At 42.0% G+C, this 13,715-nt stretch overlaps 1 protein-coding gene across 4 annotated transcripts in view; it reads right to left on the bottom strand.

The window, feature by feature from the left end:
- The window catches only part of HECTD4 (HECT domain E3 ubiquitin protein ligase 4), a 67,075-nt gene that overhangs the window by 3,577 nt on the left and 49,783 nt on the right, over window positions 1-13,715 (bottom strand). For all 4 annotated transcript variants that reach the window (XM_031592492.2, XM_031592494.2, XM_031592493.2 and 1 more), the window contains exons 57-75: window positions 12,309-12,514; window positions 11,833-11,963; window positions 11,386-11,591; window positions 11,114-11,293; window positions 9,491-10,791; window positions 8,171-8,378; window positions 7,633-7,856; window positions 7,400-7,551; window positions 7,098-7,204; window positions 6,807-6,930; window positions 6,503-6,693; window positions 5,263-5,409; window positions 4,781-4,900; window positions 4,476-4,631; window positions 2,758-2,861; window positions 2,148-2,369; window positions 1,546-1,712; window positions 898-1,093; window positions 305-527 (exon numbers count right to left, since the gene is read on the bottom strand). In XM_031592492.2, the coding sequence (XP_031448352.2) occupies window positions 305-527; window positions 898-1,093; window positions 1,546-1,712; window positions 2,148-2,369; window positions 2,758-2,861; window positions 4,476-4,631; window positions 4,781-4,900; window positions 5,263-5,409; window positions 6,503-6,693; window positions 6,807-6,930; window positions 7,098-7,204; window positions 7,400-7,551; window positions 7,633-7,856; window positions 8,171-8,378; window positions 9,491-10,791; window positions 11,114-11,293; window positions 11,386-11,591; window positions 11,833-11,963; window positions 12,309-12,514 (4,365 nt within the window). The remainder of the gene's footprint in view (window positions 1-304; window positions 528-897; window positions 1,094-1,545; window positions 1,713-2,147; window positions 2,370-2,757; window positions 2,862-4,475; window positions 4,632-4,780; window positions 4,901-5,262; window positions 5,410-6,502; window positions 6,694-6,806; window positions 6,931-7,097; window positions 7,205-7,399; window positions 7,552-7,632; window positions 7,857-8,170; window positions 8,379-9,490; window positions 10,792-11,113; window positions 11,294-11,385; window positions 11,592-11,832; window positions 11,964-12,308; window positions 12,515-13,715) is intronic.

Below are 13,715 nucleotides of genomic sequence, written 5' to 3'. Positions count from 1 at the left end.
CTGTAACTCTGCACAGCTCTGAAGCTGATTTTCTGACAGTTCTATTGCTTTAAAAGGCATACAAGACAAATATCTGCCTTCTAGAGACTAAAGATGTGCGAAGCAGTTTTAATTTTCATTATAACTTCTGCAGAATTACATGTTTTAAAAACAGGTTATCTTTTCTTACAGCCACAATTATATGCGTCTTGCAGCAATTATTTGCACTTTAGATTGTTTTTTAATTAAAAAAGGAGGAATTGAGGACTACGATCATGTTGTAAGCAGAACTGATGTTGTTGTAAGAGACAGCAGACAAACCCACCTGCAGCTCCATCGGGGGGAGCTATTTTCATGGGGTAAGGCGGGACGTGGGCAGTATCAGGACCCCCATCCTTGCAAGGACACGTGAAGGGAATTCGCTCCTGGTTGCAGGCAAACTTTATGAACTTGCAGAGCTCCTCCTGAGTGAACATCTCCAGTGCGCTCCAGAAAAACTCAATGTGCTGATCAGTTTCCATCAGTCCCACCTGGTACATGGTGTGTGCCTAGCAGAGAAAAAGCATGATGTCCACTGCTGCTTTCTTCTCCCTCAATAAATCCTCACCACCTACGCTAAGACAACAGAAGTTGATGCTGTCTACACCACCCTCCCCAGGGTCTCTTCAGCCTTTTCAAAATCATTACAAAATCCAACCATGCCAGACCATTAATATAAGCGATTTCATATCTTTTCAACCCATCAGCTTTTCTAACAGGCTTATCCTAGTGTGGTGATGTACATCACTCCTGTTTCACAAGCAGGACTGGTGCAGTTCACTGCTGCTGCTGTGTGAGGAAAATAACAAACACCGCTAATACTCTTGGTTGAGAATATGTCACACTGCACGTGAATTTTAGATTTATAGAGTTTCACACCTTGAGAAACTCCAGGTTGATGTATGGAAGCCCACATGTCCTCAGCTCCATCTCAAGAGGGGTCAGTGTGGTCAGAAGCTGCAGGGGAATGATGGACCCAAGCCCAGCACGCACTGCAGTCATGCACTCCGGAGTCTGCAGCTCACGCATTCTCAAGTTCCTGATTGCAGCAGCATACACATCCTTGTTCTCCCATCTGAAAGGGCAGATTCAAGAGAAGAGTGCTTAAGAAACCCTGTTGTACAATGCTCAAACTGTATGTGCATACAGGAAGGTTTTAAGGACATTGTTTTTGAATAATTGAATTTCATCATTAATCTATTTGTGTTCTGATGCTTCCCAAGTTGTGTCTCTTCTCCCGTGCTCATGTCACCCACTTCTCACAAGCCTTATATCTGGGTGTTCACTTAAGCCAGCAAGCAGTTCATAAGTACTGCTCCTCAGCCATTTATTTCATTTCAAAAAGCAATGAACAGTGCCAGAGATTCCAAGTTTCTTTCAACCAATGTAAAGTGTTCCCAGACTGTTCCAGCCTTCAGCTGTTTACAAAAGCTTCCTAGGAGAGCTTGGCTTTTGGAAAATTATTCCAGAGATGCTTTTTCCACATGTAACCCACCACAACAGCCTGCCAAGAAAGCTGGTACTCACCCCACTGGGACATGCCTGCCCCTGGGACAAAGCTCCACCTCTTCCCCTGTCATAGTCAGGTAGGTGAATTTGCAGCATGGCTTATTAGGACAGTCAGGGCTCTCTGTTGCTAGATGCTGAGAAGCAATTTCTGCGCACAGAGCTTCCAGTTCAGTTTCATCATTTATCTGTCACAAAGCACAGATATAGTACCCAATGACCAACATGTCACAGTATCTTATCCTTGCAACTCACTCCATCTTAAGTTTTGTACACCACAGTGTACAAAGCACACTGATATACTGGCTAGAGACACCATGGATTCCAGCAGGCAGAAACTGCTTTGGTTCATAATCATTTTGTTTGGCACTGCGGAGATTCAGCCAGCACTTTACAAACTGTTACACTGTGCCTGGCAAGACGTAAGATCTAGCAGCTCTTCCAGTCATCAGGATGTAACATCCTGCACCTCTAAGCTGAGAGGCTTCATGATCCTGCCCAACTGACAAACACCTACTAGCAACCAAGTCAACCACTACCAGTCAGAAAATGTCTCTTATCAGAACAATGTACTTATGGGGGAAATTGTGGAAAAAAAAAGTAGTAAGAAAAAAAATGCTTACATTTTCAAACTTTTTAATGTAGTTGTAGGTGAGGATATCAGCTTCCTGGAGATCAACATCAGGATCCAGCGGCTCTCCTACCAGGGTCTTCCAGAATGAGGGCAGGAGGTCGAGCGGCAGGGGAACATCTGCTCGAATTGCAATACCCAAAAGCTGCCCAAAGAAATGGAAGAGCTGCTCCTCTGCATAGGTTATGGGGCTAGGTGTCAAAATGTACTTTCCCTTCAGAGAAACAGAACAGAGTACACAAACCAGATTTAGCAACAGATTTGTACAGAGTGAGTCCACAAGTTAACACTATTCTGAAAACACCTATTTGAACAAGATGAATATTACTGAAGTGGCCACAAAAAGTTCTGCTCAAGCATGGCATAGAGGCTATATATTATGCAGTGACATTTCACATTCCTTTTACAAGCTTGGTTAATCAGCATTCACACAACTTTTCAATATCTGCGTTAGCAGTTTGACAGTGAGTCTTTTGGCTGTGGGAAGTGTCTGAAGTACAGCCTGGATACATAAAGCCAATTGTATTCTGTATTGCTAACCAAATTTGTTCTATTCCTATTCAAATGCATGCAACTTCATTTCTTGCACAGACATATCCCACCTTGTTCTTGTTAACCGCAGAGCTTGGACACAACAGGAGAAGGGAGAGTGAGGAGCTCTGCAGCTCCTTACAAACTTGCCAGAGGAAGTGACGGAAAGATCCACCTGCAGGAGAGAGGGACAAAGAAAACAAAGGGCCTTGTTATTATTGCCATTTAATCCAGAATTTGCTGCTCTGCTTGAAATCATGTTTCAAGCCTTAAGTTATGTGCTTAACCACCCCAACTGCACAGACAACCTAACAGTGGTGGGTAAATGCCAGCCCTGGTACTCATGCCCACGTCCACAATTTAATTGTGTACTTGTATGCAAAGATATTCACTGAATTGCCTCCTGCTGAATTCCTAACTGCTGCTCTGTCTTCCGGCACCCTGCTCAAGACTAGCACAAACACTTGCTACACACCAGTTGATCTGCAAATGGAATTCCTAACATGATTAGAAGATGACCAACAGGGCATTATGCTGCATGCAGTGCATTTTCACACCTATAAGCAGTGAGGCAACGTACCAGAAATCATTAAAGACACTGAGCTGTGGAAACAACATCTCTTCAGAGATACTGTCAACAACAATGAAGGAGCTTAACAAGGAAAGCAGACATCAGGCAGCCCTTTGTTCAGTAATAGGTACGCATTCCCAAGAATCTTTCTTTACACAGTCTGACAGATGACACCAGCTAGCAATATGAAAAGTGCATTTTGGGCTTTTCTTCTCCTCTAATGCCACATCCCCCATGAATCTCCAAAAGGGACCTATTAAAATCAGTACATGGGGCCTGAATTAACCCAGATAGCAGTGATCAGTTTTCTTCTGACAATTGGGTAGTATTTGCCTCAATATCCTATGAATTATTCAACACATGTGCAAAGCAAGATTTTCGTGGCTCTTGAACAATTTAAGCCTGTTCCTGGACTACACACAACTCACGTAGCATCCAAGGGAGCTAACACTCCAAAAAGAAGTCAGCATGCAAACAGGTCCACGTAAAGGAGAATTTACAAAAAGAAACCCACTGATTAAAATAGCGTGAACAGATGAGAAGGCAAAATAATCTTACTTAATACCATAAGATTAACATTTAACACTTTTTGACGAAGAGTAGTACCACTATGCCTCAAAGAGTCTGTCGCCCTTCCAACTAGGTGAAGCAAGGCAGTAAAATGTCTATTCGTTTTTAGATTCATTCCTTTAACTAGTCACATAAAAATTGTTAAGATGATGACAAGAAATGCTGTTCATTTCCCTGCAAAAAATCAGTAGGATGCAGTTTTAATACCACTTACCGCAAAACCAAGGACAGATTTTAAAGCAGCAAAACCTCCTACAGTTTCCTATCACAGTCACCAGCCGTTCAGCTCAGGACAAGTTCATACATATCTATCAGCACAGCTTGAGTTTGCAATGGCTAAGCATCAACCAATCTGAAGAAAATGTTCTTATGCAATGCTCTTCCCACATTTCAAACCACTTCCTATCTCTAGTCAGCAAAATTATATGTGCAGATGCTTCCTGCTCTGTTAGCTAAAAGATGTCTGGCTTGCTTAATTCCTGGACGCTTTTTTTCCCCTCCCATGTGCATGAAAACAAACATGACAAGTAAATGCTGCTCCTTAAAGTTAACAAGCCACAACCTGGTAGAAACTTGGATTCCACCTGGAGTAAGTTCTTAAAACTGCACCCAATGTGACCCACACTGGTAACCCCAGTCCAAACTTACTTGTTCCATGGACCTCCTCCCCTGTGAAGCGGATGTTGAACGCATACGTAGGATCCCCACCACTGGCGAGTTTGACACAGAGCTGTGAGGATGGCACACAGGCTAGCTGCCTTGCTGCCTGGCAAAAGTAGGAATTTTCTGAAGAACGGATCTCCCCTATTTAGAAACAAACAGAAAGAAAACAATCCCCATATTTATGTATTCTGAGTATTTTGCATTAATGAGCATCTGAGCTTCAGTAAGACAGGTCTGATGCCTTACAATGGATTACAACGAATTTTGAAGAGGATAAACGTTTCCCTTACCTCCAACTATTTCCAAGGGATCCAAGGTGATTTCTGGGGCTGCATGATCAGCAGTCCTTTGGACAGTGGCATTCAGCACTCTGTTCATTACGGTTATTTTTGTGTCATAGAAGATTAAACCTAAATAAAAAAACACAAGTTTTGGTGCAGTTAATCTGCCCTTCTTATTTTTTGAAATTCTTTGATGGACAGTGGTCAATAATTGCATTTTCTTTAGGTAGCTAAGAGATGGATGGCTAATCCACATCTTCAATTATTAAGTATTTGCTGCCAATACATGCTAGGAGAAGAGCACTGGATTAGGATATGGCTGACCACAATTCTAACACTGTATAAATAGATCCCAGCAACTCCACCAGCAACCACATAAATCAGGAACGCTTTGCTAAATTACTTTCAGAAACCAGATGTTTCTACAGTAATGCTAGAGGAAAGATAATTCCCCTTCAGGGAATTACACTCATGCTCCCTGAGAAGCTGACCTTTGGCCTCCTGCAGCAGGGCAGCAATACTGTTACTGTACATCTCAGTCTGCCGCAGCTCCACCAGCGGTAAGAAGAACGTCTCCAACGTCGTATTGAGAGACTGAAGCAGTGCAAACCGTAGGCGGAGACTTTCAACAGGAACATCTGAGGAAGAAAAGTTCACCCAGAGTTGAAGATATTCTACTTGCTGTGAAGTCCATCCTCCCAGCGGAGCCAGTCCAGGAGCCACAGGAACTCTTGTTTATACAGACTCTCAAGGCCCTTTTGCACACCACTATGAGAGCAGATAATGGTAGCACAGCAGCGAACCATGACATCCCTTCCTGGATGCTTTATTTCTGGTAACTGAGTCCCCTGTCTTTCACCATTAGTGACCGTGCATTCATCTGGAGACATTCTCAAAAGGAACTCAGCGCTTTGAACAGGATTTAGGTGAGTGAAGTCTTCTGGGGTAAGGAATTGAAATTCAACCTTTTTTTTTTTTTAACCTCTTTCAAGCTAAACTCACCAGGTAAGTTCCCATTCCAGCCTGATCTAGAAGGTACACTTGGAGAGCACACAATGCTTGCAATACATTTTAGCAGTGCTGCCAAAGGCACTGTGGTGCCAAAGAAAAGCCAAGGCTTGGAGGACCTGGACTCAGTGCTCCCCCAGCCTACAGAGGCTCCAGTCAGCATCTCCAAAGGAACATCCCAGCTGCTTCATGACAGCCAGGGCACCACCTAGATCTGCTGTTGAGAAAAACCTCAACGCAAACATGGATGCAGGACAGTATGGTAGAAAGGACAAAAAAGAGGCAGGAGACCCAGAGAGCTTAGTGATTTCAGCAGTACCTTTTAAATCACTGTATTACTTTTCCTTACTTCTCCTGAGCTGAAGCAAAAAAGAAGCTGCACTGAAGTTCTACTACAGACAATATCAGTACTGACTGTAGGGAACAGTGCCCTGAATAAATGGAGCTAATTGAAGTCCTCCAATAAGCACCAATGCAAAGAGAGTATCCCTGTGTTCAGTCACTTCAAGCTTGGAGCAGCTCTCTACTCAGTAAATGGACCTGAGAAAACTAATCTTGTGTGAAACCAGGAGCCTGGATATCCCTGAAAACCTCTCCCCAGAAGATTCAGCAGTTCCAGCAGGTGCCTTTTCTGACATAACACACAAACAGTATGGAAGTAAGAACAAAAAACAAGAACACCACAAAGCATATTCAGTTCTGAACACTACAAAGCATACATACTCAACAGACAGGAGATTCTAGGATCTGCTGCATCGGCTGGATCCAAATATACTTCATGTGGATGGAGTCGTGCTGGCGTAATGGCGAGGTGACGACAAAGCCTGTTGATGTACTGAACAAGAGCCACGTCCATTTCCAGAGTCCATTTTCGAGATGCTTTCTGTGCATGTCTTGCATCAATGCAGGCACATCTGAAATACAAACGGCATTACACCTGCTGCAACATACATGCTGCATGGAGTAGGAACACTTGTTCAAAGTTCAGTAGTGTCATCATCTTTTAGAAGAGGTTTCTAGAACTTACCTTTCAAAGTGCAGATCATATCCACAGGATAGAATAGCTCTCCACACACTACGGATATCCTGCTTAGATCGGTCAACGACAAATCTGTGAAATCCATCCAATGTCAAATACTTCTCCTCAGGAACTGACAGTAGAGACAGAACCATCAAATAGTTAACAAAAAAACCCCTACATTAGCCTACTTAAAAACAAAGACAATCCAAACCGATCATGACATTAAGTATGGCAATCCAAAAACATATCTGCTTTCTAAGTTGCTAACACTGAAGAAGAGTCCTGTAGAGTTACTACCTTCTTGTTTCTTTGTGGGAGACTTTTCAGGGTCCTTCTCTTCAGGTTTACTCTTCTCAGGAGACTTTGGCTTTACAGTAGGTTTCTTCTCACTCAAAGCAGTTCGGCTAAGGGATGAAATGAACGTTAAAGTTTTCTTATGTCTGTTCAAAAAAGCCAAAACATCACTTAAATGTCTTGAATGTTTTCAAAATCCCTTTTTCCTCTTCTAATCAGTACAAGGAAACACAGAGGAGAAAACAATCTGGGTCCTAAAGAGAAATCAAATGTTTCCTAACTGCCAAGAGGCTGAAGACACTAACCTGACGCTGTTGAGCATGGACTTTTCTTTTGTGGGTGGTTTTGTAACTGGGCGCTTGGTGCTCACGACCTTCACCGGATGCTGTTCTTTGCCTGCTTTGTTATATTTGCTCTTGTCAAATTTTGGCTTGGGCACACCGTATTTCCTTAGAATCTTCCAACACAGAACATGAATAATTAACCAATGCTTTTGAGTTACACAAAAAAATCCCAAAAAGAGTTTTCAAAGCACTACCTGAGTAAGCTGGTCCTCCAGCACCTTCTTTGGAGGGCGAACATTTGTGAAGAACACATGAAGAAGGTTTCCAGGAGTCTGAGAATTTATCTGCTCTTTACTAAGATAGATATCAGCAACCTTAATTGGTTTTGTTGGAGTCAGGCTCAGCATTTGCTCAGAATGGACACAGCTTTTAAATATTTCTGTAAGGACCTCCCGAGCACCAGGGACCAATTTCTCACCTAAGACAAAAAAAGAAAAAAAAAAGCCATAGGGAATAAAATGCCATAAGCCTTCAGAGTTTGAAATGTGTAATAAACTCTGCATTCAGATAAGATATTCTATCATACACCAGTTGCACCAATAGAAAGTAGCCAAGAAAAGTTCTACTAGCAGATCTGGCTCCTCTGAACTCTAATACCCCATTTTCAACAGAGAATCAAACACCATCTTTTTTTTTTGGTTTAACAATAATTATTATTTGGATAATCATAGAATCTGATTCTCTGTATGTCACAATACAAGTGAGATATTTGCCAGCATGAAAAGCACATACCTTTTATTGACTTATCATTGAAGTAGTCTTCTAGTGCCGGGCTCCCTTGTGTGTCAAATAAACTCTGATTTACAGTAGAAACAGTTAAAATCTCTTCAGTTGACATTTCCATCAGTTCATCTTCACCATCCAGACTTGACAAACCAATAAGATCACTACTGTTAAACAGGCTGGCTCGGATTTTCTCTATTTTAGCTCTTGACCGTATCTGTAGAAATAACAAAATCAGATCAACTTGGATACTAAGCTTTCTCTCCTCCCCATATGGATAATCAGTACTGCATCTCTCTTATCATTCTTCTACATTGATCATTTGACAACATAATTCAGGCTCCACCTAGAAATCATCCCTTTTATGAAAATCTGGCAACTCCAACCATCACGCTGTGAGTTCATCATGCACAGCTCTGAAACAGCTGTTCCTTTTCTTAGCCTGGAGACAGCCCTTAGAAATATCAGAGAGAAAGCTGGAAGTTTCACATGAGTAACCTGTCATTATTTGCAACTCTATTGTCTTTGCTTCAATTCTCTACTTAGAAAAATAAGTACAATAGCACAAGCTCTGGAGTCTCAGCGACACAGAATTGGGAACAGGAACAATTGTTTCCTTCAATTTCAACAATAACTGTCATGCATCATTATCAGTGCAGCTACAGACTTGGAGTTGATGAATATGCTGACAGATTTCCATACACTCTTGATGGTTTATTTCAGCACTGGTGTCTTCTTGTCAGTTAATAACTTAAGAATAGCAATTGAAGGTTTTCCCTTTGAATAAGATGATTTTCTTCTAAAAGCTATAACCCCAGACTATGTAAAAACATCACTTTCAACTCACAAGCTATCAAAATGGTAGCACTTTGGCAAGCTTCTGGTAAACCTGCAGCTGGCAGTTAGTGTAACAGAGAAAGCTCTTGTGCAGAGCTGAAAACCTGGAGACATCTGACATCAATGACAGATACCTATAATGTTTTAAAATTAATTTTGAATCAGACATCAGCAAATGTCTGTCATCTCTTCTAAAGCAACTTATACAGATACATAGATGGTTTAATACATGAAAATGTAGCCATTAAACATTAAAGAATTGCCTTAATCTCAAAATTAATCACCAGCAGTAGCTGGTAGTAAGTCTCTGAAGAAAGTTACATGAAAGAGGATATGAACAGATCTTTGCCTTTACATATTCTCTCCAGAAACTGGTGGTTTAAAGATTCCCTAAGATGAAGGCTGCAGACCACTATGCTTAATATTTGATTAATTAAAAAGAAACAAAAACCCTGACTAAATAAGTGCCCCTTCCTGACTGAAAGCTATTACCTCCACAACAGCAAAACCTTTGATTGGCCGTGACAGAAGCTGCTGGTTGTCCAGAGATGTGACTGTGTACATCGACCCGACATCAGACACTGATGCTGTTTCTACATTGTCGAGCGGCTCCCCAAGGCTGCCAAGGCTGCCCAGGCTCCCAGTACTGCAGTGCGACAGATCCAAGCTCTCTTGGCTGGAAACATGTGGCTCTAGCAGTCCCGGTGGGATAGCCAGTTCCAGCCCAGCCTGGTACTGATCAACTGAGATGTCACTAACAGTCCGGGAGATACCCTGTGAGCTGCACAGGGAAGCCTGGCTCGTTGACGCTGACGCACTAACGCTCATAGCAGGTGTGACACTGCTAGAGCTGCTGATATCCAGACTGTCTGCACTACTTGAAACAGTCGGCTTTTCCAGCTCAGTTCTGCATTCTCCTCCTTCTGCTTTGTCCTTGATTTTTTTGGGATCTTCTTCCTGCAGAGGGATGTAGATTTCATCCTTGAAGACTCCACCGTGCGCGTTACACGCCTTCCTGATTGCATTTCTGACAGTACTCTCCTCCAAGTGAGTTGGTATTCCAGAAATGACAAGCAAACGGCTGTGAGCTGTGGGTCCTACTAGTGCCTGACATGCATCTGCTACAGCATCATTTGTCACACCCAACCCTTGCGGATCCTTTTTCGTCAGGTGTCTGAGAATGATAAGCAAAGTCAGTGCTCTATGAAACCATAACATATCCTCAGGCTTGCTTCCTCCTATATTGAGGATTGCAGCATCTGTTTCAGCTGCTCTGGATGAAGATCTTTTGCCTGAAGATGATGTCTTTTCTCGCTTCATTTTGACTTTTTTCCTCTTTGACAGTAAGCTTGGACTCTGGGGTGTCTGTCCTGGAGAAGATGAAGATGAGGAAGAAGAGTCACTAAGATTTGGTGCACTCGTTGAAGATATCACATTAGCTGTTACACTCATATTGATAGGTAGAGTTACTTCTGCTACAGCAAGGCAAACTTCCATCAGAGCATGAAAGTATGTTGAAAATCTTCCTTGGTCAGCTGCTCCGACACCAGAACCACCGCATGCATTTCCAGACACCCAATTTTGTGTTTCTTCATCATACAGCTTGTGGAGTTCTGACTGCAGGGCCATAAGCATAGCTAGGCAGGGATTAAGCTGAAGGGCAATAGAAGATGACAATCCTGCAGGATTTTTTTTCTGTTCCAGATTATGAATTTTGCGAAGCAATTCAGCCAAGAGATGAAATATCAATTCCTTCACAGATGCTGCCATGTCAGTTGTCCATAGAAAGTTCCCTGTGTGTGAAAGACAAGGCACTGGAGTCAGCACTGTGTCATTATTAGTAGCTTTACTGTGAGAGTTGCAACAGTAACACTGAAAAAGCAAACAACTACATGTCATTCCAAAGGATGCATGTCACTAGAGAGAGAACCAGGAAGACTGCTTCAAAACATGCATGTAAATAGCTTTTTTTTCTGTGAGTATAAGGAAAATTTTAATATAATGAAAAAGCTCAGAAATTCCATCATTTTTCTTTTATTTCTTCTCTTTCAAACCCTCAAGCTGAACCAGCACACTATTTCAGCTCATCGCTAAGTAAAAACACTGCATTCTCACCTAAAAATTCCACTACTTGCAAAAGAACTGAAGGAGGAATAGTATCCAGTTCATCTTCTGATTTCCCATCCACATCTTCCAGTTTCCAAGTTAACAGCTGTTCTGTGAATGCCATTGCCAGGGGGAACTCAAGGGGAAGAGAATGCAAGACCAGCACAGCTCCAGGAGGAGGAGACACTCCTAAGCAAAAAGGTCAGAGAAAACATGTATCATGACTCCATGCCACTTCTGATAGTACAGTTAAAAGATGTTTAAATTTTATTGCTTTTTACCTAGTTTGATGTGCACTTTGTCTGTAGGAGTGATTACTGAAGGGTACTGATTGGTTGTTGGGGGAGGTGTTAGGCCTGTGTTGGTTGGAGAGGCGTCTCGAGGGTAACACACTGCCTCAATCAGGTTTAACTGGCCATTCCTCTTAACTTTGTGCCCCAGCCCGTACACAAGCACCCGAGCCCAAGGAGCTTTATACAGGGAAGAACTAAGAAAAGAGAAAGAACAATGTGGCTTCAATATAATTAGCTACCAAAAATCTCAAGCCAGTGACAGCAACATTAAACTCCTTGCAATATTTACCCCCCAACACTCAGAAAATGAGTCTATGAGAAGAGAAACATCTGCAAAACAAGCACCTGCATACTCAGGATTCACAGAGACTCAAGCAGCACAGGCAGCAACGTCTTTCATCTTTGTCATTCTCAGACCCTCAACAACTGACTTACTCTTTGCGGAATCCAGACTGGCTTTCTTTACAGGACACAATTACAAACGCAGCCCCAGGAAAATTAACATCCATGTTGACTTTGGATTCCGAAATTGGGAATTCCTCAGCAGGAAACTGTTCTGGTGCAGTCTGTAATGCAACATTTCATAATGAAAGCCACCAGGCAGCAGCAACAAACCACCTTCCTCCTCTTTTTCAAGTAAAATATATCACTATAAGTAATGATGTAGCGTGAGGCTTCTTCATTTGAATATGATCTGCTGTACTGCTACTGCTTATGCTTTCTGTGTCCCCAGTACAACCAAAATAGTTGTACAATCCAGCTAGAGAAACAATTCAGTGTGACAGACACTATTAAGAAAGTTGTGATTCTGCGATTACAAAAGTTAGAATCACATACAAACCAAGGGCTTCTTACACAGAAGGCAGGCCCAGAGAACAACAGTGCTTTCAAGAAATTACTAAATATTTTACCTGCAAAAAGGAGCAGATCTGTTTAGTGAGATCTAACAGGCTCTCTTCTCCTTGATGCAGTGTTCGAGTGATGGCAACTGTAAGCCACTCTCTGATGGCTTGCGAATTGCCCTGGTAGAAGAGGTCTGTGGCAGCACAGTTTTGGGAATGGATGCAATGTTGCAGTGACTGGGCCAAAAGAATGGAACTTGAACTGATTGTTCCATCTGTAATAAGTAAAACAGAACAAATTTGGAGATCAAATTTTTATGCACTCTGTGAAATAGGCAATGGAAAGATAAGTTCTTAAATACTTGGACATTACAAGCTGTTACTTTCATTCCTGAGCAAGTGCAATCCTCTTTCCAAGTGTCAGCAGTAGAAACAATCCTTCCAAGACCAAACCTACTTCCTAACATAGTTGGTTCCAGATGGGCTAGCCCTCTAAATGCCAGCTGTATTTGCATCTGCCTTACAGCCACCCTTAGGGAGGCCTGTCAGACATATGCTGAGCTGTAAGAGTTCACAGCTGCTTTGTTTTGTTCCACATGTGAAAATAGACATCTTCATTTACTGCATAAATACAGCGAAGACAAATGATCAGCTTTCTTCTACACTCATTCTATATGAGGTGAAGGCAGCTTTATCTTTCCTCAAGCTGTCCCTATATACAGACAAGACAGCTTTTGAGTGGCTTTGAGTGGTACCAAGCCAACATCTCATGGTTGTCACTCCAGAGCTAATAAAAAAAATCAAAATGCAGTGCACAAAGGAGTGGGCAATTCACCAAAGTCCCAATCTGGAAATTGTATATATTAGCAGAATCTGGATTAGACTACTTTTAAACTAAAAAAAGGAAAAAGAAAAGCTTGTATAATTATTCTCAAAGCCATGCAAAGTAATGCTGTACTCTGCAAAAGGTTGTTACAATGCAGCATCTGTTAGAAGTAGCCAAGTTTCAAAAGTCATTGAAGGATTTAAGTCCACTCTCTCCAATGGCAGCTATTTGCTTTCAATTATTAACAGCCTATGTTTAGCATTTCCTCTTTCCTCCTTATGTCTCAGCCACATTATGCATCTCTTTGCATGCAGAATAGCTTTGTCACAATAAGTGCCTTTATTAACACTCACTTGAATTAGCCCAAGATCCTTTTCCATGATTCAGCACATACATTCTCTAATCAGATCTGTGATTCCAGTAGGAAAAGGACAAACCACTTTGTGAAATGAAGAATAGTTGAGTTTTGAAAACTGAGACCCAACTGGCATTTAGTTTCCTTACAGGCATCCCATACGGATACTTCCCTCACCCCCACCCCACTCCCCTCAACAGAACGCCAATGGCAACAAAGGAACAGCAGCACTCTGAATGGAATCTCAGGAGAGTCTCTGAACTTCCTCGAGCACACAAATTCAATCATTAGCAAG

Source organism: Phasianus colchicus, chromosome 18 (assembly GCF_987193195.1).
Source record: "Phasianus colchicus chromosome 18, bPhaCol1.hap1.1, whole genome shotgun sequence".
NCBI lineage: Eukaryota > Metazoa > Chordata > Aves > Galliformes > Phasianidae > Phasianus > Phasianus colchicus.
The sequence above is the reverse complement of the archived record's forward strand: the minus strand, read 5'-3'. Positions and strand labels throughout refer to the sequence as shown.